This window comes from Equus quagga, chromosome 5 (genome assembly GCF_021613505.1).
Source record: "Equus quagga isolate Etosha38 chromosome 5, UCLA_HA_Equagga_1.0, whole genome shotgun sequence".
NCBI lineage: Eukaryota > Metazoa > Chordata > Mammalia > Perissodactyla > Equidae > Equus > Equus quagga.
This window is the reverse complement of record NC_060271.1, coordinates 39,922,633-39,946,249: the sequence shown is the minus strand read 5'-3', so window position 1 is coordinate 39,946,249 and position 23,617 is coordinate 39,922,633. Positions and strand designations below refer to the sequence as shown.

The window sequence follows — 23,617 nt, the reverse complement described above, 5'->3', positions numbered from 1 at the left end:
ACGAAGAGCACGTTGATATGGTCTCAGGACACACCCAGGCAGTTTGGCATGTTTCCACGCGGTTTCTCCCCTCCTGAAAAGAAGAACAAACACTCATGTTGACGCAAATAACCCATAACCAATCTATAGATCGAAGTTGGAGTGAGTTTATTATGAGCCAGATTTGAGGACCATAGAGCTGGGGAGAGTCTTTCCACAAAGGAATGGAGTTCTCCAAAGAAGTGGGGGTGTACAGGGTGCTTATATACCGTCAAAGAGCATCTATCACATATGATTGAAATGTCCCTTTTACAATAGTCACCAGATTGCGACTGATGGACACAGCAGGTGGCAGGTCTGTTGTCTCGAGCTGGTGGTCACAGGTGAGCACAGCAATCAATTCCTAGCCTAGGGAGAGATGCTTATCCTTAAGGAAATGCCAATGTGGGGGAAGTTGCACCTTTATCTTAAGGGCATTTGTTCTTGCCTTTGGGACACAGCACATGCTTAAAGCAGATATACAATGCATGCTCAGTGGCCACGTCAGGCCCTTTGGGAAAAAATAAGGTTAGGCCGAATTAGTTTTACACCAAATGGTTTCCTCATATACTCCAATATATCCTATTGTTTGCTGTTTGTTTATACTCAGATGGACCCCCAGGGGACCCTCACCCCCGATGACTCTAAAATGAAGGCTGATGTTCTCCAAATGAATGTTTTCTCTGGTTACGGTGAAGGATGGGGTGGGGAGGAGGATGGAGGTAGTAGGCATTAACGTTTCTATTCTGGGGTGGGGAGAGGTCAAGAGTCTTTAAGAGAGATACCAGGTGAGACAGACCTTTTGTTCCTGAATTCCTTCCATTCACAGCCGAGGGGCAGACAGTGTGTTGATAGAATCTTTTTCTTCTCCAGTCTTCTTCCTTCTGGAGACAGGTGTGTCCTATAGGTTTTCTGCTTGCTTTTCAGCTAGATTTGTTCTAAAGCTTCTGGTATGTTGACTCATGCAGGCTCCAAGCAGCTTGCCTCTTGTGTGCTGATGATAACAATATCTTACGTGTAGTCCCCATTTACTGACTGCCAGGCACTGTTCTGGGCACTTTACCTTGACAAAGACTGTATCCTTGACCAAACCTTAGTAGGCTCCTCTGAGCCCTGTTCTTGACTAGGTCTGGACCTTGGCCTTCTATGTCCCTTCTGTCCTTGGTAGGTCTGCACTGCCCAGTTTTAGCAAGAATCTTGCTAAGTCGGCTTAGTGAGAATCCCCCACCTTTGATCTCTGATCAAGTTTCTCACCCCCCACCTTTGATGTCTAAGTCCCTGGCCTGCCTTTAGCAAGAATCCTGTTGGGTCAGTTAAGCAAGAATTCCCCTCCTCTTGCTTCCTCTTAGTAATTTTCCATCCACCGACCCCTTACTCTGCTGCTTGGCTAGAAATCTCCACTTGTTCTTGCTGTCTTCTTGGAGCTGAACTTGACCTCTCTCCCCTCTTGCAATATCCCAATTGCAATATTCTTGAATAAACTCTTCCTTACCGTTTTAACCAGTGTCAGAATAATTTTTTCTCATCAACATGAATCAGTTCATTTATCTGCACAAGGATCCCATGAGGTAGGTATTGTAAATGTCTCCACTTTAACACTCGGAAGGAGAGAGGATGCCCCAGGGAATGAGACATCAGCTGTTGCCCCATCGGCAGTTTGCACCTGGACGCTCCCCCCAGATCTCCTGGATACACGTGGTCCCATCAGTCCACCTGCTGGGATATTAACCCAGCAAGACATCGCGCCGTTTGCGGCAGAAATCCTGATCGTTCTCCACCCGCCCCTGGAACTGCCTGGGCAGCTGCTACTGAGCCGGCAGGAAGACGCCAGCAGACCGACGCCGTCTCCTAGCAACCGGGCCTGGGTCACGTGACCCGCTTCACGTGGGCCGGAGTTGAGCTGGGGTTGGAGCTGGAGCTGCGGCTGCGGGCGGGGCGGGGCGGGGCCGGACAAGTTTGTTTCCCAAGTTCGGAGCCCAGGAGCCGCCGCGGCTGTCGCGCAGGTGCCCTCCGTCTTGGTCGCGATGGAGCTGCCCGCGGTGAACTTGAAGGTGGCGACGGGTGGGGCGGGGCGGGGGCGGCCACGCCAGAGGCGGGCGGGCGCGGGGCGGGTCTCTGGGAGTGTGTTGGGCGTTTGGCCTTTTAAAGAAGGATTTTAGAGGCGAGAGGACCGAGAGTCTGGAAAGAAAGGTGAGAAGGAGGCGGGCAGAAAGACCATAGCATGTAGAGAGATCCAGGAAAGGGCCAGCTGGGAAGACCGAGAGGGTCCTGGAGGCGGTAGGGGACGGAGAGGGCCGCCCCTTCCCGAGGACAGACCCCTCCACTTGGGAGCGCCCGGCCCCCGAGGATCGCTTTGGCCTCTGCGCCCAGAATTCCCCTGGAGCGGGAGGAAGGCGAGGTGGGAGGCACTGAGAGCCGGAGGTGGGGCTTCGAGGCGGGACACCTCCCCTCCTCCCAGACAGAGGGGCTAGATCTTCCACCTGGACTCCCAGCACCGCCCCGGTAGCCTCCTGTGTGTGCTAAGTCTGGTTAAGAAAATCAGATGTTCCCAGACAAGTGGATTTCTAAAGTTTATAAATATAGCGTCGTTATTTCCTAGCATACACAAACTCCAATAGAAGTTACTTAAAAGCAGAAAACCCCAACTTTGTGCACTTCGGACAACACTGCGGGGCTTCCTGAGATGTCTTCATTTCCTGAGCTGATTTCTTAGCTGTCAAGATGCCAGAAGCTGTTCTTCTTTTTCTCCCCGCCACCCCCAGCCCCCCTGTGCTTCTGCCCTCTGTTTGGCACAGGGGGGCTGGGGCCTTCAGCTTTGGCCAGAAAGCTGTGAACCTTGGACCAAACCTGCCATCTTGGGTCTCGCTGCAGGCTCTTTCGAGACCATAACCAGGAATGCCCTTTTACTCAGGAGTGACAAAGCTTTTAGCACCCGTGGTGTCAGGTACGAAAGGAACCAAAGAGAGAATGACTACAAAACAACACATCATCCATATTTGGATGTTAAACATGGTCTGCGCTATGACCTCACCTGGGAGATTTCCCTTAATCCGACTTGCTTCAGCAAACCTCTTGAAGCTTCCAGTTAACAGCTGGGGGAAAAATCGGCTGGAGATAAGGCACCGGGCTTGGGTCGAACATTTAGCTGGGAAGAATTTACGTGAGGACCACTGAGATTTGTGTTATTCATACTCACTCTGTTCCAGGCAGTGTAGGGTTAATGCCCACTGCCTTTTTCTCTGATTAGAGATTTTGCTAAGAGGGAATGAGGTGAGGAACGGAGCTGCAGGAGTTGAGAGGGCAGAGAACCCTCATCGTGGGGCGTCTGTGGTGTGCCAGGTTATTTATCTCATCACGACAGCCTCCTGAGAAAGCTGATATTGTCATCTTTTTACAGATGAGCAAACTTCGGCTCAGATCAAGTCAGTAACTTGCCAAGGTCCCACAGGGATTAAGTGGCAGAGTCAGGCTTTGAACCCACCGGGGTCAGATTTCAAAGCCTTGTCCTTTCCTGGCCAACAGTTAGTTAGGGTTGACTTCTGCCTCGACACTTTATGTCCAATGGGAGGGCTTAGTCTGTTTAGAGCAGCTTTATGGGCGTTGCCAGCCACAGGTGTGAGCTGTGCTGGCTTTCAGTGCCCAGGATGAAACGGCTGGTCCCTCCCTTGACTTGGGCAATAGGACCCCCATGTCTCCAAGGCTCTTAGCTGCTCCCCGTCAGAAATGAGTAAGTGCTGGGAGGCCCTGAGGGGCTAGGATTGCCAGGTAACATACAGGACCGCCAGTTGAATTTGAGTTACAGATCAACAAGGAGTAATTTTTAAGTATAAAGATATCCCAGGCAATATTTAGGACATAAGTAACAAATTATTCATTATCTGAAATTCAAAATTAACTGGATGTTCTGTATTTTTTTCTTTTTAAAGAATGCATTTTTTTCCCCTCCTACCCAAAGCCCTAGCACATAGTTGTATGTTCAAGTTGTAAGTCCTTCTAGTTCTATGTGAGCCGCCACCATAGCGTGGCAACTGACAGACGGGTCAAGGGTGTGGTTCCATGACCAGGAAGTGAACCCGGGGCCCCCGAACTGGTGAGCCCCAAACTTTAACCACTAGGCCATCAGGGCTGGCTCTGTTCTGTATTTTTGTTGTCGTTCGATCTGGCCACCCTAGGAGGGCAGCTGTTGACTGCTTGCTCATAGACACTTGAGTTGGATATTCTGAGGTCAGAGCCCCTTGGGAGCTGGGAAAATGCACTCTGTCGCCCTGGGCTCCCACCCACTCCCTCATGTCATACATTCCTTGGGCGTTGACTGAATGCCTGCTTGTGCCCAGCCAAGCCAGAGTGGGCAGTGGTGCCAGGTGAGAAGAAACAGCTGCCCCAGGCCCTTTGCACAAAGGGCAGTCCCTAACTGAGCCCCTCCAGGAGGCAAGTCCTAAGTTGCGGGAATGACATCGTGACAAGCTTAGAAAGGACTTCCTTGGGTTCATGAGGTCTTGTGAAAAAGGCTCATGGTAGGAGGGTCCAGGGGGTCATGGAGCATTAGAGTTAAGAACTGGGAGAGCCACCTTCCTGACCATAGTAACGAGGACAGTGCGCCGAGGGCTGACTCCCTGGCAGGCACGGTGTTGAGTGTTCCACGCACCTGTCCACTTCCCTGCCCCACTGGATCCACACAACAGCCCTGTGACACGGACAGGAGTGTCCCTATTGTACAGAAGAGCAAGCAGTGTTCTGAGAGGTCAGGTGGCTTCCCAAGGTCACACAGCTTCTAGGTCATGGAAGAGGATCAGATCCATGTGTTTGGCTCCAGTCCCCATACAGTTAGCCGCTGCCTGAAACTGCGTCTCTTCTGTGGCATTTCTGACTGGTCTCCCTTAGCCTCAGCCCCCTCTTGGGGACCTTCCTACCTCCTGTAAAAGGTCACCGAGTGTTTGCACAGGACTGGTAGGAATATGTTCTGTGTACTGATCTGTATGTTCACCTTAGGTCTGTCCACCACCTGTCTGGGAAGGTCCCCTCCCAGCCCCCAACAAAGGGTCTAAGTCCTGGTCCACACAACCCCTCAATGCCCCTCAGGCATCACTTCTCCGGGTTAAACCTCATTTCCATCCACCCCGCCCTTGCTATTCCAGATCCTCACAGTGGAGCACAGAGGGTAGAGCACGGGCCTTGGGGCCAGACAAGCTGCATTCAAGGCCAGGCTTTGCTACTTATTAGCTGTGTGACCTTGAGCAGGTTTCTTAACCTCTCTGAGTATCAGTTTTCTCACTGTAGAAAGAGGATAAAAATAGACCCTGCCTTCTAGGGTGAAAAGAGGAGGATCCTGTGGTCTAAGGGGGTGGTGTAGCATTACATTTTGGTTAGCATAAAAACCCCGACCAGGTAGACTGAGTCTGAGATATGCATCTGGGCTGTCTTGTTTATAAGCATTACCGTTTGGGACAATTAATCTTTCACAGCCTCAGTTTCTTCAGAAGTAAAACGGTGGCAAGGATGATGTGAGCCGAGTGTTCAGGGCCGTGTAGACACGTGGCAGGCAGGTCCTCCTCAGCAGCAGGAGCGGCTGTTGTTGGAGCTGTTGCAGGATGCCTGTCCCACACAAGAACTTGTGGTTGTTGGGGCCGGCCCCGTGGCCAAGTGGTTAAGTTCGCTCGCTCCGCTTTGGCGGCCCAGGGTTTCGCTGGTTCAGATCCTGGGTACAGACGTGGCACTGCTCATCAGGCCCCGCTGAGACGGCGTCCCACATGCCACAACTAGAAGGACCCACAACTAAAATATACTACTATGTACTGGGGGGATTTGGGGAGAAAAAGCAGGAAAAAAAAAGGAAGATTGGCAACAGTTATTAGCTCAGGTGCCAATCTTTAAAAAAAAAAAAAAAAAATTTGCGGTTGTTAAGTGGATGCATACAGTGACTGTCAGAGGCCTGTCTGTGGTTACGGCACCCCCGTGGGATGTGTGGGTGATGGGTGCTGCCTCCATATCACAGAGAGGGAGCCTGGGGCTCAGACACAAAAGGACATGAAAGGGACCAGAACCTGGGTCTCCTGCCCCCTAATCCAGCATCCTGCGACCCCCTGCTGCCTTAGCCCACTGGCCCTCCCCTCCCCTCTCCCAGTCTTCTGACACATTGGACGCTGACTGGATGCGCCCCCTTGACCCCCTGCCCCCCACCACACGGGCCGAGCACTGTATGAAGAGTCCAGGAGCTCAGGTCCTGCTTTCCTCTTTCCAGCTGGAAAGGTCAGGCTGCCCAGGCACATCCTCAGATCCTGGTTCCTCCCTCCCCCGATTAGCTCAGGTCCCTGCCCTGTTCCTCCCTCTCTCTGGCGGCACCTGAGAATCCCAGGTGTGCCCTTGGTTACTGGAAACCTCCCCAGAGCCGGCAGACGGTTCTCTTGTGCTGACATGCGTCACCGTTCCCTCCTCCCAGGGCTGTTGGGAAGGGCAGGGCCAGTTTGGCTGGGTTTCTTGTTGGAGCTTTCCTGGATATTAGACCTTTCCTGGCCAGGTGGGTGTGCCCTCCCATTACAAAATGGAGAAACTGAGGCAGAGGACACTTAGTCTTCCATGGGTTTCTTTTCCCAGGGGCTTAAGAGAAGTGGTCAAATGGTGCTCAGTTTCTTAAATATTTATAAAACGAAGTGATGCCACACAGAGGGGACTGTATGTCTTTGAGGATCTGCAGTATTTCCAGGTCATACTCTTTTCTTCCCAAAAGAGACGGCAGGGTTTGCACCTTGGCCAGGTGCTCACTCTGTATTGCAGGCTTTTCCGGCTCCACAAGAAATCTTTGTCTCACAGGTTACACAGAGTCACTTCCCCGGCCTTCCATGCCGACCAGCTGCCTTTTGTCTTTCCATAAGAAAGCCGGGCTCTGCGGGCCAGGCAGCGCTGTGGGTTAAAAGCCTGTCATGTGCCTGGTCCGGGGGCGGGACAGAGCCTTGGCTGTGCAGACTTTCTGAAAGAGAAGCCCACAGTGGGGAGGGTTCAGGGTTGATCTTCAGGAGGCAGGGGTGGTGTGAGCTGCCTCCCATGCCCTCCTTCCTCCGTGTCTTCTCTTAGTCTCAAGGCTGACACCAGGACCCCTGTGGCTGGCCATGCGGCGTGGCCTCTGGCAGGTCCCTTCTCCTCTGTGGTCAGGGTTTCCTGTGAGAGGGGACGGTAGTTTGCTCTCAAGATAGAGATCAGAATTCTTCCTCATACCCACCCAGGCCCAGCGCCACCCACCCTCCAGCTTCCTGTCCCTCCTCCACCCTCCTCTTCCTTCCACTCCAGCCACATTGGCTTCTTTTCAGTTTCCAGAATGTTCTATGCTGCCTTCTGCCACAGAGCCTTTGCAGGTGCTATGCCTTCTGCCTCAAATTCTCGTCTCTCCTCTCTCCCTGGTTAGGCCCCTGCTCACCACTTTCATCTTGGCTTCAAGGTCGCTCCATCAGAGAAGCCGGGTAACCAGCCCACCCCCCTCCCTGTTGTGGAAGTAGGGTCCCTTCCCTTCTGTACCCGTCCTTCGGAATCCCCTCCCTCGCTGCATCCCGTTCCTGAGGCCATTGTCTGATTGGCCAGTGTCTCCACTCATGTGAGTTCTGAGGGGAGCGCGGCGCCGCGTCCGCACGGTGGGCGGGCAGCAGGTGCCAGCGATGCCGCCTAAACCGTTTAAGAAACTTAGCGCCATTGGCTCACTTCTCTTAAGCCTCTGGGAAAAGAAACCCGTGGAAGACTAAGCCTCCTCTGCCTCAGATTCCCCCGTTCGTAATGGGAGGGCACACCCGCCCAGGCACCTTGGGCGAGTGACGTACCTCCGGGCTTCGGTCTTCTCCAGGTTAAGTGGGGGCAGTGGTACCTCGGAGCACTGTGAGGAGGGGATGCCTTCACACCGAGGGGACTTAGGATGGTGCCCGACACGGGGGACGTGCTCAGTGATGAAGAAGGTGGGGGGCCCCTAGAGCCGGCCTCCCGTCCTGTAGACTCGGCTTTTCCAGAGTCTCGGGACCTCCGTGGAGTGGGGCGCGCCGGTCCTTACAGAGTCATTTTCTTAGTCTTCTATGGGGGGAAGAGGACATCCTTGGGGGCTGTGGAGCCGGACCCCTTTGGTTCACTCCCATGGGGCGCTGGGGCGCAGGTGGAGTCTCCACCATCTGCTCCGGATTTCTTGTGCCCCACATGTGGAAAACATACCCATTTGTCCCAAGCCCCCGTAGCCCCCCTCCAGCTGAAGGCCGTGCCTCCAGGGCGAGGGCTGGGGCGCAGGCTCTGGAGTCAGACAATTTAATTCGAGTTTTGCCGCTTGCCATCGGTGGAATCTTGATCAACTTACTTTACCTCCGAGCCTGGTTTTCTCATCTGTAAAATGGGAATAGTAATGGTATCTGTTCCCGAGGCCGTGGGGAGGCCCAGAGGTCGTGTGAGGTGTTAGATACAGGGCCCGGCACATAGTAGGTGTGCAGTGAATGGTAGCTCTTCCAGAAGTGCTCTATCTCCTCAGCCAGAGTTCTTTATTGCGGGCAGCAGCCTCTCCTTCTGTCCTTTCACCAGACCGGAAGCTGGCCCTTTCCCTGCAGATCCTTGCTGTGCCCACCCCTGCCCTCTGGGCCTGGCACACGGCCCCACCCAAGGCTCTTGGCATCCCCCTCTCCCACCTTGGCCCCTCAGTCCCCTGAGTAAACTCCTTCAGGAGCACCCATCGACCACCAGGCCCCACGGAAGCTCCTGACTTGGGGCTCCTGATCCCCCCCCACCTCCCCGCAGTCTCAGCCACCCCCAGCCTCAGCCTTTGCCACGCCCCCTCCTCCTCCCCGCCTGGGCTTCCGGGCCGCTCTGGAACACCTCGCTCTCCCTGCCCTTTGCCTGGCTGATCTCTGCAGACCCTTTAGCACCAGCTCTGGGGCTCCCTCCTCTTGAGAAGGGGCTTGGGCTGGCAGCCGCCTCCTTCCCTGAGCATCGGCGCCTGCCTTCTCTGCTTGCTCTCCGAGCAGGGCCCTTTGGATTACCGGGACTGGAGACTAGTTCCAGTCAAGAGGGTGTTATGTCAAGGGCATAGAGGGCAACGAGAAGGGTAGACTATTGCAGAAATCTAGAAAAAGCCAGAGGGATTTTTTTTTTCCTTGACCTAAATCATACACGTCACCTGCCTGCAGAAAAAGGTCGGGTGGCTTCCCCTGGTGCACTTAGGATGCAGTCCCTCCAGGCCCCCTTGTCCCCTCCGGTCTCCGCACAGCACCCCAGCCCCAGTGTCCCAAGACATCAGCCTTGTTTGAGCCCCTGAACCCCCCGCCAGCCATTTCCCATGGGCCTCCTCTGATTCCAGAGCAGATAGATTCTGGGTTCCCCAAAGGAGCCTCCAGCCTCTGGAAGCAGGAAGGGGTGTGGGTGTCAGCTGCCCGCGGGGAGGGGTGACGTGGCAGCGTCCCCGGCCTGGCCTGTGCCATTCCTCCTCCTCCACCTCTGGTTCACTCACTGTCACTGTTTCTCTTCAGCAGACATCTATGAAGCCCCCTTAGATGCTAGGCGGGGACCTCCTGTGTTTCTGGCTCTGAAAGCTTTCCTGCCCCACGGTTCCCCACTGCGGTGGCCGCACTCACCGATCTCTTCTTCCTCTCCCCCCGTTCTGTGCCACAGGCCATCCTCCTGGTTCACTGGCTGCTGACGACCTGGTGAGTGACTCCATGGGTGTCTGGTTCTGTGTCCACCTGTCTCCTGGGATCTGGGTCCACATGTCTCCCCAGGGTCTGTGTCCATGTGTCCCCTGGGGTCTTGTCCACTTGTCCTCCGGCCAGTTCTAAGACTAAATGGCAAGTTCATCAAGAGTATCATCATCCAGCTCCCCACGTCCCGAGAATGTCGGAGGGTCAGGCAGTTCCCAGAGGGCTTTGCCATCACTGCCTCCTGTGAGTTTCGAGCCCTCATCCTAGGGGAGGCCGCGGCCCTCGGCAATGCCGCCAGCTCAGATCCTCCTCCAGGCTCTGCCCAAGCCCTTTCAGGGGCTGGCATGACTCTGCTTCTTCTCCAAGACCTTTGCATCTGGGAGGTCTGGGGTGCTGAAGCCAGGGGGCTAGGTGCGCACACTCGGCTGGGTTCCCTGAGCAGCGGGGGGTGGACGCCAGATAGAGCTCTGTGTGTCTGTGGTCTTGAGCGAGTCACTTCAGCTCCCTGAGTCATTTTCTCATCTGTAAAACGAGAGCATTACTGACCCTCCCACTTACTTTGTAAGGTCACTGGAAGGTGAAAGCGTGACTTTAGAAACTAATAAGCACTGACCTGTGCTGAGGGTGTCCAGCGGCCCCCCGCCAGGCTCAGCACCTCTGTGGGTTAGCTCGGCAGCTCGGCAAGTAGACGCACCATGAACCCGAGACACGGGTGAGGTCACTTGCTCAGGGCTGGACCCTCCCTCTTACATCACACTCCCTGCGTGGACGCAGACTCGGGATGCAGACAGACCCTGATCAGATCCCGGCTCTGTGTGCTCCATCTGGGTCACCCAAGGCAAGTGACTCCACTGCTCAGGGCCTCGGTTCCCATCTGTAAAGTGGGTGTGAGGAGGGCATGGCCCTGAGGAGCAGGAGGGAGAAGCGTGGGTGCTCTGCAGGCACTCCCCGGGGCCTGCGGCCGAGGGCACTGGCCGGGCAGGGCTGCTTCCGTTGTTCCCGTCTGTTCCTTCTGTCGAGCTTCTGGGGAGAGCTCTCTGCCAAACCAAGACTGGAAGCCACTGAGTGACATGTGCGTTTTGCCGACTTTGAAGTGCGGTGCACATGTGGACAGTTGTGAATAATGTGAACTGTGGTAATCATGGTTAATGACCTTGAGGAGCAAGGTCAAAATACAGATTTCTCAGTCCCACTCCCCAGGATTCTGAGCTGGTGAGTCTGGGCTGGGGCCCCAGCACTTGCTTTCTTAAAACCAGAGAATGAGGTTACTTATTCAAAGGCTGTTCAGCCTGCTTGGTCTCTGCACTTCACTGCTTTGCACATGTTTCCTGTGCGCTACGCTCCAGTGAATGTCATTTGAACTTGAGAAGCACCCCACTGCGTGCTGGGGCAGTCCAGGCCCAGTGGCTATGGTGGGTAAGAGCATGGCCTCTGGAGCCAGACTGCCTAGGTTCAAATCCCAGCTCTGCCACTTAGCAGCTGTGTGACCCTGGGCAAGTTACTTGACCTCTCTGTGCCTCAGTTTCCTCATCTGTAAAATGAGGATAATAATAGTGCCTCCTTCCTACAGTCGTTAGCACAAATGCACATAAATGAGTCCATTTAAAGCACTTAGAACTGTGTCAGACACTAATAAGGGCTCTGTGTTAACTATTCTTTTCACTGATGTAACTATTATTTTTATTAACAAACATATAAGTAAACATAAGTTAGTAGCAATACTCTAAAAAATAAAATAGTAAAATAGGGTGGGCGTTGTGTTCAAAAGTGACGAGGCAGTGCTTGAAATTGGGCGGTCGGGAAACGAGTCTCAGAGTTAACATTTGAGCTGAGACTTAAATGACAAAACAGGCCAAGTGTTCAGGGCAGAGGGAACAGCACGGGCAGTGGCTGAGAGGTTGGGGGGCTGCATTGAGGGCCAGACCCCACAGGGCCCCCTTAGGCTGTGGCGAAGAATCTGCATTTTATTCCAAGTGGGAGGGTTTTTAGCAGAAGCCTGACATCGGCTGGTGTACATTACTGGTTGCTATTCAGAGAATGGCCTGCAGGGGTCAGGAGTGGCAGGAAGGAGACCAGTGGGGAGAGGCTGTGCTGATAAATCCTGGCAGGAGAGGATGCTGGTGTGGACCTGGAAGGATGCGGCCAGGTTCAGGATCTGTTTGGGAAGTAGAGCCAGTGAGATTTGCTGACATTTCTGGCTCACAGCCGAGGAGGAGAACATGGCCCTGTGACCTGGCGGACCGTGGCCTATTCTCAGGGGGACCCTGAGCCCTGTGGGAGGGGGTGAGCACCCGTGGGGCCGTCACCTCTTGACTTGACTCAGGTGCCTCTTCCCGCAGGGGCTGCATCGTGTTTCAGGGCTCCTATGCCTGGGCCAACTTCACCATCCTGGCCTTAGGCGTGTGGGCCGTGGCTCAGCGGGACTCCGTCGACGCCATAAGTATGGTGAGCGGGGGAAGCAGCACGGGCAACTGGCTTCAGGGTGATCCGGGGCCCCCACCCTGTGCTTCTCTTGCCCATCCCCATCTTGTCTCTCTTGAGCCCCCATGTTCCATCTTCTAAAGCCTTGTAAATAAGCCACCGAGGCTACCAGCCCACCTGTCTCCGCTAGCCTGGCCTGCTTCTCTGCTTGCCTGGGTGGCTTATTTGCAAGGTCTTCCCCAAGGAAGATGGGAGGGGGTCCCACCAGTGCCCTAGATCAGCCCCCTCCCCGAGAACGGGGAGCCCTGTCGTGTGAGGGATGTTGCCGGGAGACCGTGAAGACGGAGCTCCATTACGTTGTGAGGTCCGAGTGGACACGGCCTTGCTGGATTCTTCCACGGGGGGGCTTCCTGACACCCACTAAGCCCCGAGGGGAGCGAGCGCTCTAGCTGCAGCCTCTCAGCACAACTGAACGGGAATTTCCTTGGCGGCGGAGATGGTTTGGGTGAACTCCCAGGAACCTTCCATCTCGGAGGTTCTGGAACCAAGTCTTGTGCTCTGTCCTGGCCTCCAGGGTAATGGGGGAGGTCGGGGGGGTGAGGGCTCACGTCCCCGCTCCCTGTCCTACAGTCCCCAGTCAGCGTCTCATCCACACAGTCCTCCCTGCTTGCTTGGTCTGTCTTCCAGCAAACCCTGAGGAGACAGGAGGACCCAGATGGAGCTTCTGCTCTGGCATATGTGGTGGGGGAGCCAAGGGGACGTGACGGGGCAGCAGTGCACTCATAAACTCCGATGACATGTGGTGGACCCTGGGCCCTGTGCTTGCCTGTCTTGCAGTTTCTCGGTGGCTTGGTGGCCACCGTCTTCCTGGACATCGTCCACATCAGCATCTTCTACCCTACGGCTGGTCTCACGGACACGGGGCGCTTTGGCGCTGGCATGGCCATCCTCAGCCTGCTCCTCAAGCCGTTCTCCTGCTGCCTCGTCTACCACATGTACCGGGAGCGTGGGGGTGAGCTCCTGTCGCACACTGGTGAGGCCACCACCTCCGGCCGGCTCCCCCACTCCCCTCTCGCTGGCCAGGTGCTGGCACTGACATCCTCCCATGTCTCCTGTGTCTCTGCCTTGTCTGACCCACAGCCCCACCCAGTGAGCCGGCCTCACCCTGTGGGATGAGGGCTCCAGGTGCAGAGAGGGCCATGGCATGGGCGCTGAGTGCCAGGCCACAAGGTCTGCAAGCTTCTGGTCTCTGCTACAGGAGCCCAGGGGTCCCCTGGCTGTCCCAGCTTGGTGTGACCTTTTCCTGGCATCAGGCTATGGGCAGGGTTGGGGGTAGCCACCAAGCTCCCGTCCCAGCACAAGCACAGGTGCCACTGGGGGTGTGATCCACAGGCAGCTTGGGGCAGTCCGCAGCCTGAGGCTGGCAGGCACCTGCAGGGCCAGCTTCTCCTCTCAGCTCTCGCCAGCCCCATCCCTGGAGCTCCTCTCTCCTGCCTTGTGGGGTCTGGGTGGCCGAGGGAGAGCTGGTGCTGGCATGGGCTGTGGGCCTTGGCCGAAGACAGTGTTGAACTGTGGGGACTTTCCCTGCTAACCTGCCCTCTCGCCTGAGCCCCCCCCCCCCCCCCCCCCGCCTCCTCCCAGGCCCTCTCTGAGCTGCGCCCCTTCCCCTGGGGGCCGCGCCATCTTTCCACTCTCTGACACACATTCTCCTGTCTCTCTGAGAGAAGTGGGGTGAGGCGGGGCGCCATCCTCTCCCTTTCACTCCTGAGAAGAGAGGCCCAGAGTGGCCCGGACCTGGCCCTGGGGGAGGGCAAGCCAGTGACATTCCTCCCATTGGACAGATGAGGAGACTGAGTCCCAGAGCCCGTGGGGCTTGTCCAGGATCCCAGGACAGATGTGCAGTGTAGGGACAGCAGGAGAGTGAGCACTTAGAGTCCTGCCACCTGCCTCACAGCCCAGCCCCAGCTCTCAGGGCTCCATGACTGCCAGGCTCAGGGCCTTCTGGGCACAGTGACACAGCGTCCACTCAGCCTGGGAGAGGGGCTAGAGGGGAGCCAGGGGTCCAGATTCCTGGGCACACACTGCTCGGGGGGCACATGGAGGCCTAGCAGCTAAGGGCCCTGGCTTTGGGGTCGTGCTGCCTGGGTTTGAGTCCTCGTGTCCTGGGCTTAGGGCTGTGCGGTCTCAGGCAAGTCAGTTCACCTCTGTGCCCCTCAGTTTCCTCGTCTGTAAAGTGGGGACAATAAAGATACCTGCTCTGTAGGGTCACGGATGGGTTGAACGAAGGCTCGGTGCCTGGGCCTGCTGCCGCCGTCACCGTCCTGGGTGCAGGATGCCCAGCTCTGGCCTGCCTGGTGGGGGTGGGGTGGATCTTGGTTTGGACTCCGTGAAACGTCCTGAGTCCTCCTCCCTCATTTTTTCTTTCTCTCATCTCCCCGCCCCCCAGGTTTCCTCAGACCTTCACAGGAGCGCAGCGCCTACCAGACGATTGACTCACCAGAGGCACCCACGGAGCCCTTTGCCAGCCTGGAGGGCAGAGGTCACGCCTCCCAAGGGTACTGAAGGCAGCCCCGCTTGCCCCTGCCCCAAGCCCAGGGGCCAGTGTGACAAACTATGGGTGAGGCCTGGGCTGCATCGCCTTCCTTGTGCCTTGGATGGTATTCCAGGGGTGCTCCTGACCCCCGTTTCCTGGACCTGCATGGAATGTGCTGTCCTGTTCCCCATCTCAGGTGTTGCCTGAATCAAGTGCCCTGAGGGGCCAGGAGGCCCTGTGCATACCGTCCCCAGCTCCCCCAGGCCTCCCCGCCCTTCCAGGTACCCCACCAGTTCCAGGCTGGGAACCCCGCTCGCTCTCCTCACCTCCACCCTTAGCTGCTCCGTGCAGGCCCCAGCTGAGCCAACAGAGCCTGTAGCCCTCAGCGATGCCTGCTGCCCAGGCTTCCCTCACAGTGTCAAGCCTTCCCACAGAAGCTCCGAGAGCTTCGGGTCATGCTCAGCCCTGCGAGCAGTCAGCATGGGGGTGAGGTCCCCGTGCTTCTCACTGCCTGGCCACTTGGTACGTGGGGAGCCTGCGGCTGGAGGCAGGAGGAATCTGTGGCACCTGAGACCACCACGGCCTCCAGCTGCCCCTCTCAGAGCCGTGACATTAAAGTGTGGGGGATTCTGCAGCTGGCTGTGTTTGGAGGTCTGTTTAATTTCCCGGCCGGGCTGGGGCCCGGACCTGCCGTTCCTGGGAAGATTTCTCCTGCGTGTCCCCAGGGCACCTGGGCTTAGCTGTCTGTTCTGTCGTGGCAGGAGGAAGCAGCAGCTCATGACCAGCTGGGCCTGCCCTGCGCCCAGCTCTGGCCTGGCTGAGGCCCCAGCAGAGGAGGGCACTGTTCAGTGTGGCCGATGGGTGTCTGTTTCTCTGAATCAGACAACTCGGATATTGTTTGAATCCTGCCCTGCTGCTGGCTGGCTGTGTGCCCTTGGGCAACTTAACCTCTCTGACCTCAGTGTCTTCTGGAAAAGGTCCAATGCCTGCCAGAGGTTAATGATGCAAATGAAAGGTACTGTGTCTGTCCCAAGGGAGGGTCTGTAAATGACTGCAAAGTTGTTAGTGGGCTTGCTCCTTGAGCCTGTGATGATGCTGGTCAGGAGGTGAGGGGCGACCTCTTTCTGGCAGGCCCTGTGTCCTGGCATCAGAGCTGATGACTGGGACTGACGTGTGTCCGGAAGCTCCAAGGGTCCCATGGCCAGGGCAGCCCACTTTGACTGGGATGGGCATTGGCCACTGGGGCCCAGGTGTCTGGGCTTTCCCGGGCCATCCTGGCTTGTCCTCGGCACTAAGAGGTCAAGGCCTAATGCAGAGCCCCCACCATGCTCCCGTTTCTATCCATCCAAAGAGGCCAAGCACCTGCCACGAGTGGCCAAGGGCCTGGGGCCGCAGACGGGAACTCCGGGGCCGGCTCTCGGGGAACAGACAGTGAGAGTCCTCTGTCAGAAGACAAGAGCCCAGAGAGAAGGGAACACGGGCCTCTGGGTGGGGACTCGTGCTCTGGGGCCAAGGGATGCTGAGCGGCCGCAGCTGGGGAAAGCTGGAGACGGCCTCACTGGGAGAAGGGGCGGACAGATAAGCCGTGGTACATCCATTCTGTGGGATACTGTGTAGCAGTTCAAGGGAGCAAACCAGACTTATTTCTGTCGATGTTCGTCCCCCCAAATGTGAACAAAACAGATTGCAGAATGGCAAGTGCAACATGAGAGCTTTAGTGTAAATTTTAAAACCTCACAGCGATACCATAGATTATTCTGGGGTGTAGATGTGGGACCACGCAGAAGTGTGGCCTAGAAGGGCACATGTCGAGGTCAGGGTTGCGGTGGTGTGGCAGGGAGGGGCGTGGCCTGAGGGGATGGGACTAGAAGTCAAGTTCCTGGCACGTGGAAGGCATGTGTGCTGCATCTGTGTCGTGAACATGTCACATTTCCAAAGGAAATGAGCGATGGGGGGAGGGCAGTGGGGGGACAGATAACAGAGCCTGTGCCAAGCAGCGGGGAGAGTCTATTCAGAGACCCCGGTTCCTCGTAGCCCCAGAGCCCCAAGTCTGACCGGATCTTCCAGGACGGCCCCGAGGAAGGCTCCTGTCTTAAGTGCGTTCCCCAGAAGCAGACCCTGAGACAATGCGTGTGACTCGGTGCAGAGCAAGGGAGCTGGGCTTTCTTGCTCGTTGGCCGAGGGCTGCTCCAGGGCTGAGGATGACTTAAACTTCCAGGCTCCTCCGGCGCCCTGACCGTGCAGGCAAAGTGGCGCCAGGAGCCCGAGCACCATCCTGCAAGGAGAGGGCCTGCAGAGGCGCATAGAATCAGTGAGGACCACCTGTGCGGCCGCCCCTTCCCACACCCACATGGCAGGTCTCGTGAGGGAGAGCTGCTAACAGTCATTCAACAAGCACTCGAGAGCCTAGAGGAAGTGGGTGGTGTTCTAGATGCTGGGGATGCCAGAGTGGAAAAAAAGCCCCTAGTACCCAGAAGATTCCATCTTGCATGAGGGGAACAGCTCATTGGAAGGCCTGAGGGGGCACGTGCCTGCACGGCCTGTTTGGAGGCAAGATCAGGAGGTCGGGGTGGCTGGAGCCAAGGCGGGGGGGTGGGGGGTGGGGGCGCGGCGGGACGAGGTCGGGAAGGCAGCAGGGCCCAGATGGTGCAGGGTCACAGGTCATTTTGAGGACTTCAGCTTTTACTGAGGGAGATGGGGGCTTTGGGCTGAGTTGGACATGGCCTGGCTTACATTTCAAAAGGACACCAGAAGGACAATGTTGGTGGCTTGGACTGGGAGGTGGAGCTAGGGCTGGTGACCAGTGGTCATGTCGAGCGGAACGCCACGCACCAGTTATCAATCCCAGGACAGGAGTCCAGACACTTCCGCCCACAGCTTCAGTAGTGGGCGTCCATCCCCGTGGCCAGCGGGTCTCCTCTGGCAGCTGACGGCAAATTTATTTACTCTCCCCCACTCATGCCACAGTGCAAGGACACTGTCCCCTCCCAAGAAGGACAGAGACAGCAGTGGGGTTGGCCACATGCCGTGTGATACACGTGCTTAAGCAGAAAAAAAGAGCAAACCTGGGCCCTGAAGCAGGGAGAGAGGTTCCCAACCAAGGGGACGGGCTTGGCACAGGCCGGGGGGCTCTTGGTCTCTTGGTAAGGAAGTGTTCGGGCCCAAGGCCCACTGTTATGCAGCCAAGTGGGGTGGGAAGACGGCACGCAGGGGACTGCCTGTCACAGTGGGGAAGCTCCTGGATGCGTTTTGAAGGCAGAGTGGCAAGATTCGCTGATGGACTGGATGTAGGAGAAACAGAAGAGTCCGGGATTGCAAGGTTTTGGGACTGAGCAGCTGGAGGCCGGAGCTGCTCCTAGCCAGGAGCGGGCACAGCAGGAAGGCCAGGTCCTGGGCAAGGCCAGGAGCTCAGTCTCAGACAGGCCACACTGGAGGCCTTGGGGCTTCCAACCAGACTTTCTCACCACTGTGTTCTTTTAAAAGGACCGGTTGCTGTAGGGAATTGGAAATAGTCTGTTTTAGTCTCTAGCACCTGAGCTTCTAGAAACTGTCAACCACAGGAAGCCAATTTCTCTTGCTTCTGGTCCCCTGCTGGTGAGAGCTCAAGTCACTCATCTAGTTTGAAAATCTTGTGTGTTTTTGTTTTCATGAAGCTGAGCCCTCCAGGTGAAAAAGCCAGAGAAATTGTCCCAGAGGAGGTTCCTGTCTTCTCCTGTTCGTCAAAACTGGACGAGAGCCCCCAAAACAGGCCTGGAAATTCCAACTCACAGCCTCCCTCCAAACCAGCTCCAGAGCCAGGGGGCTGTGGTTTAAGTCCAGCCACACCCTGTGGCCGGCTGTGTGAGAGGCTGGACATCTCACCCCCACTGCACTCGGTTTCCTCATCTGACAAATGGGGACAATAATGGTGCCTGGCTCGGGGATTAGTGGAGTCTGAAAATGTGTGACGTAGTGTTTAGTAAATATTAGATCTCATTGCCTGTGCTGCCGTGTGAATTATTCAGAGGGAGGGAGGGGGAGCAGTGCAGGGGAGGAAAATATCTCCTCAACCCTCTTAGGGTCTGAAAATTAAACTGACTAAGGTTAACAGGAGAAAAGCTTACACATCTTATTGAATTTTTACATGTACGTCAGAGCCTTCACAAGAGAATGAAGACCTGAAGAAGTGACCAGAGCAGGAAGCTTTTATGCCTTTTAGAGAAACAACAAATGTGTGAAGAATTGACGGGACAAAGGGGTTTGGGCTTGGGGTGGTAAATGGGAAGAAGGAACTAGGAAGACAAGGGGGAGTCCAACAAGGTTTGTTCATACAGATTTCTCAGCCATAGATTCCCCACCTCTGGTCATAAGAATGTCTTCTTTCCACCTGGCAGAGGCAGGGGACCTTTCACATGAGAGATTTATGACCTGTTTCGGGGAGAAGGGGGGGTGTGATGGAGGTCAGGGTGACCTTCCGGCTTCTGCTGTTTTCCCAGACTCCTTCAGTGTGAGACACTCAGCAAGCCAAGGCGCCACATTTTGGGGCAGCACATCCTGCCTTCCATCACCAGTCTGACCATCCATTCATCTGTTCACTTATTATTTCTCTAAACACTTATTGAGTGCTTTCTACAAGTGTTCAAAAGATTGAAAAAAATTTCAGGAAGTAAGACAGAGGTTTTCCTCACGGCAACAGCAGAACTCTGAGGGTCCAGGTCTCCAGGTGGTGGGGGGCCTGGGTGCACACCTGTCAGTCCAGATGCTATCAACAGGGTCAACGAGTTGTAATAAAACGTGATCATATCAGAGGCCTAAACTCAGAATCACAGGTCTGAACTCAAAGGGAGCTTCAAGCTCGCCTAGCCCAGTGGTTTGAAAAGGCTGTTTTGTTTCAACCTCTTTGTTCAAAAAAACTCTTCCCCAGTATATAAGACAGAGCTAGTCCGAGAGAGAACGCCCCTCAACCCCCCTTCCTTCCCCACCCCCCCAGCCATGGCCACTCTCAGGAAGGGGCCCCGGAGCACAGTAGGAAAACCGATTTCCTAGGTCCTCTTTCTGTCACAGCTGGGGACCAGGCCCAGGAAGAGGAGACTTGACTTGGACAGGGGCACATGGGGACGACTTGACTTAAGAGCCTGAAGGTGACAACGTGGAGGCAGACTGAGACGCCGGGTGGAGTTTAAAGGAAATAATCAATCAGAACGTCTACAGATGAAAAGCACAGTGGATGTAATTAGAAACTCAGTGGATGGCTTGATTCACGGAATAGGGACACCAGAAGAGAAAATCGGAAGCCTTGAAGATAGAGTTGAAGGAATTACTTAGTACACAGGAAAAAAGAGACAGAAAATCTGAGAGGTTAGAAACGAAGGATAGAGAGGTCAGACACACACAGTTGGAGTTCCTGAGGAGGCAGTGGGAGAGAGGCAACATTCAAAGAGAGAAAGGCAGGGAACTTTCCAAAATGGAAAGACACCAAGCCTCAGATTAGGAAGCCAAACAACCCCCAAGCAGAATAACTAAGAAGAAACCCACATTTACAATCATCTCAATGGCACTTGGTCCACACCTGCTGTATCTTCAGCACCTGGAACAGCGCCGGCATCCAGGACGTGCTCACGAAAGGCACGGAATGAACGGGTGAAAACTGCAGAACCCCAAAGACGAACATTAAGATCCCAAAGCAGCCTGGGAGAAAAGATATTGTCCTGAAAGGAACGACAATTACACCAATTATTGCTGATGTCTCAACGGCAACAGTAGGAGTCAGAAGACAGAGGAATGATACCTTCAGATGGTGAGAAAAACAGAGGTCACCCCCAAGCTGTGCACTGAAGAGTACCTTTCAGGAGTGAGGGTGAAACGAAGACATACTCAGGGAAGGAACAGCAGAGGTCACCAACAGACCTTCAATACAGGGACGTCGAAAGAATCTTTTTGTGGAAGAGGGAAGTTTTTCCGTAAGGAAGATCTGACACGCAGGAAGGAAACAGTAAACAAGTGGTTTAGTGATTGAGACGATAACAACGTACATCAGGAGGAGCTGAGCGGACACAGAAGCCCCTTTTTGTCTGGAAGGAGGGTAAGTACTGCATTAACCTTCAGACTTTATCAAATTAAAGGTACATATTAAAGTGTCTTGGATAACCACTGAAAGACTAGAAATGAAGTGAGTAATTTCCAAGCCAGTGGTGGTGGAAAAAAAGAATGAAAGAGGAAACCTTGATCAATTCTGAAAAAGGCAAGAAAGGAGAAAAGGGAAGCATGAAATTTGACCATTAGCAAGCGCAAAAATAAGATGGTTTATATAAATGTCATAATCATACATTTGTAACTGATTTTTAAAGACAATTCCAGCCATACTGTGTTTATAAGAGATGCACCTAAACTATATGGAGACAAGGAGACTGAAAGTAAAAGGACGAAAAAGTTAAACCAGGCGAATAAGGAACAGAGCTGGGGTGGCTAAGCTAACATCAGACCAACTTGACTTGAAGGCAAAAGTCTTACTAGAGATAAGGGAACCAAGACAGAAAGCACAGAGGGTCAGTCCACCCGGTTTGGGAGCAGATAGCCAATGCATACACTTCGGAAGGAATCAGCCCCTTCTTCAAGAATTGCTTTAGAGTTTAAACGGCTCTTTGGCATTTATTTGTGAAACATCTGATTCTCACATCAAACCGGTGCAACAACAGAGGTGTTACCACCTCCCTGTTACAGATGAGAAGCGTGAGGTTCAGAGAAGTTAGGGACTTGCCTAAGGTCACACAGCAGTAGAATCCATCTTGATCACGGGTCTTCTGTCTCGCCACCCAGTGCTCTTTGCTCTCCCGGCAGGTGTTTAGAAAGGAGAAAGCATACTCACTGGACAGAGGAAGAAAAGGGCACGGACGGCAGGGCTCAGCGAGGAACAGCATGAGCAAAGGCTTGGCAGGTGGAAAATGCCTAGAGGGAAGCGTGGCTGGGCCAAGCACACAGCAGGGAGGGTGAGTAGGGTGGATTCCAGCCCGTTCCGGAGGGCCCCGAAGGCCGGCAGGGTTTTGCCTGTCTTGCCCGCAAGAAGTTTGCCCAGGACCACGTGCCTCGCCACCAATGCCCGGTGCTGGGCAGAGCCCTCGAGGAGCACCGCGCACCCCCGTGGATGGCCCCCCTCCGCCCACCCCGGGCCCCCGCGCACGGACACCCGCGGCCACGCTCACGACTCGGGCCGTGGGGGCGCCCCGTGCGCCTCGAGGCAGCGCCGGACGCTGGGCGGCACGCTCTCTGACGTCCCCCCCCCCCCCCCCCCCCCACGCCAGGGTCGTTAGCCGTCCCGCCGAGACGCCCTCCAGGTTCAGATTGGACTGAGTGACGGAGGTCCCGAGGAAGACAGACGCACCGGAGGACAGGTCCAGGGGGGCAGCAAAACCGACCGCAAGTTCCCTCCGCGGGAGTCGGAGGGGGCTCTGCCGTCTTAGCTGGACGGATGAGGGTGGAGTGGTGAAGGGGGCGGACAGGGGTGGGGGGCGAGGAGCAGACAGAGGGGCCGATGAGCCCAGGCACTGGGTGGGGAGTTGGGGGTAGGAAAGGATGCTGCGGGTTGAGCCGTCTCCAGCCTCCTTTGGAAAGAGGTGGGGGCGGGGTGGCCCTGGTTAGGAGCATGCTCTGTGGAGTCAGGCCCAGGGGTGGTCCCTCTACAGCTGCTGAGCAGCTGTAGGACCGTGGCCTGGGCAGGTGAGCCCTTGAAGCGGCAGTTTCCCCATCTCTAAAACAAGGGGGCCTCGTTTTTAGGGCCGCGGTACTCCATGGTGCTTGGCAGGGTTCAGTGGTTCATTTTATGCTGTGAATAAGCCCGTTATGTGCCATGTACTATTCCTTGCGCTGTGAACACAGCAGGGAAAAGAGGCAATGGCTGTCAGTCCACTGGAGGGAGAAAGGCGAACACTCGTTCTTCTGTTAGATGGTGGGAAGTCACGGGGAAAAGTCACGCACGGTAAAGAGAGGAGGGAGTGGGGAGAGTGCTGTGTCGGAGAGCGTGCAGGGAAGGGCTCCCTGTGATGTTTGAGGCAGGACTTGAAGGAGTGAGGGGGAGAGGGGAAGAGTGCCAGGCAGAGGGAACAGTAAGTGCAAAGGCCCTGAGGTGGGGACACACACAGCATTTTGGAAGAACAGGGAGGAGGCCCGTGTGTTTGGAGCAGGGAGAGCAGGGGCAGAGGAGTAGGGGTGAGGTCGGTAACATAGGGCAGGGGTCAGCAAGCTTTCTTAAAGGCCAGGCTTTGTGGGCCATAATGGCTCTGCCACTGTAGCGAGAGAGCAGCCATAGACCAGCATAAGCGGATAGCCGTGGTTCCAATGTAACTGTATGTGCATCATAAACAGGGGCCCCGAGGTGGGGCTTTGCAGCCTTTGTTGAGGACTGAGTGGACTGGGGAGCCTTTGGGGGCGTTTGAGTTGAGTCAGGACATGATCTGATTTCAGGGTTCGCAGGACCACTCTGGCTGCTGGGGAGCAGACATTGGTGTGGCAGTAGGGCAGAAGCGCGGACCTCAGTTAGGAGGCCGGAGGTGATGGTCGCTTGACCTGGGGAGGTGGGGACGAGGTGGTGAGCGGGGCAGGCTCTAGACGTCTTTGGCAGGTGGAGCTGATGGCTTGCACACCGTGTGAGGAGAGGCATTAGGGCGGCTCCGGGATTTTCGTCTGAGACACAGGAAGGCTGGAGCTGCCGTCCTCGGAGGAGGGGGACAGGAGCCTGCATTAGACTGTCTGCAGCTGAGCTTGCGGGGGTCCGCGCAGGGAAGGGAGGGCTGAGGCCCGGGGCGAACCAGCAGAGGAGTCTGGGAAAGAGCAGCAGGCAGTGGGGAGGGAAACCGAGGCGGGCATCCTGGAGTCGGGGAAGCAAGGGCCCCAAGGAGTGCGAGAGGCCACCGTCCTGCTGCTCATGCCGCTGCCTCACGAAAACCCAGGCTGAGAACCGGCTGGGGTGGCATCTGGGAGGTCACCTGGAGCAAAGCAGCTCTGGGGTGGGGTGGGGGTGCCAATT

General features: G+C 55.7%; 1 protein-coding gene across 2 annotated transcripts; it reads left to right on the top strand.

The window, feature by feature from the left end:
* The first annotated feature begins 1,936 nt into the window (after positions 1–1,936).
* On the top strand, positions 1,937–15,253 carry AGTRAP (angiotensin II receptor associated protein). 2 transcript variants are annotated; one of them, XM_046660018.1, is made up of 5 exons: positions 1,937–2,069; positions 9,640–9,674; positions 12,005–12,110; positions 12,924–13,119; positions 14,533–15,253. In XM_046660018.1, exons 1-5 carry the CDS (start codon positions 2,043–2,045, stop codon positions 14,646–14,648), a joined length of 480 nt encoding a protein of 159 aa, XP_046515974.1. In that variant the 5' UTR covers positions 1,937–2,042; the 3' UTR covers positions 14,649–15,253. The 2 variants fall into 2 exon arrangements, with proteins under 2 accessions (XP_046515974.1, XP_046515975.1); XM_046660019.1 differs by having other exon boundaries at positions 1,959–2,069; positions 12,924–13,098.
* Positions 15,254–23,617: the final 8,364 nt, after the last annotated feature.

Bases quoted from the DNA above. Each gene is read 5' to 3' on its own strand.
- AGTRAP (XM_046660018.1), top strand. From the start codon at position 2,043: ATGGAGCTGCCCGCGGTGAACTTGAAG. The intron at 2,070-9,639 runs GTGGCGACGGGT...TCTGTGCCACAG, and splicing joins TGCCCGCGGTGAACTTGAAG to GCCATCCTCCTGGTTCACTG. The intron at 12,111-12,923 runs GTGAGCGGGGGA...CCTGTCTTGCAG, and splicing joins CCGTCGACGCCATAAGTATG to TTTCTCGGTGGCTTGGTGGC.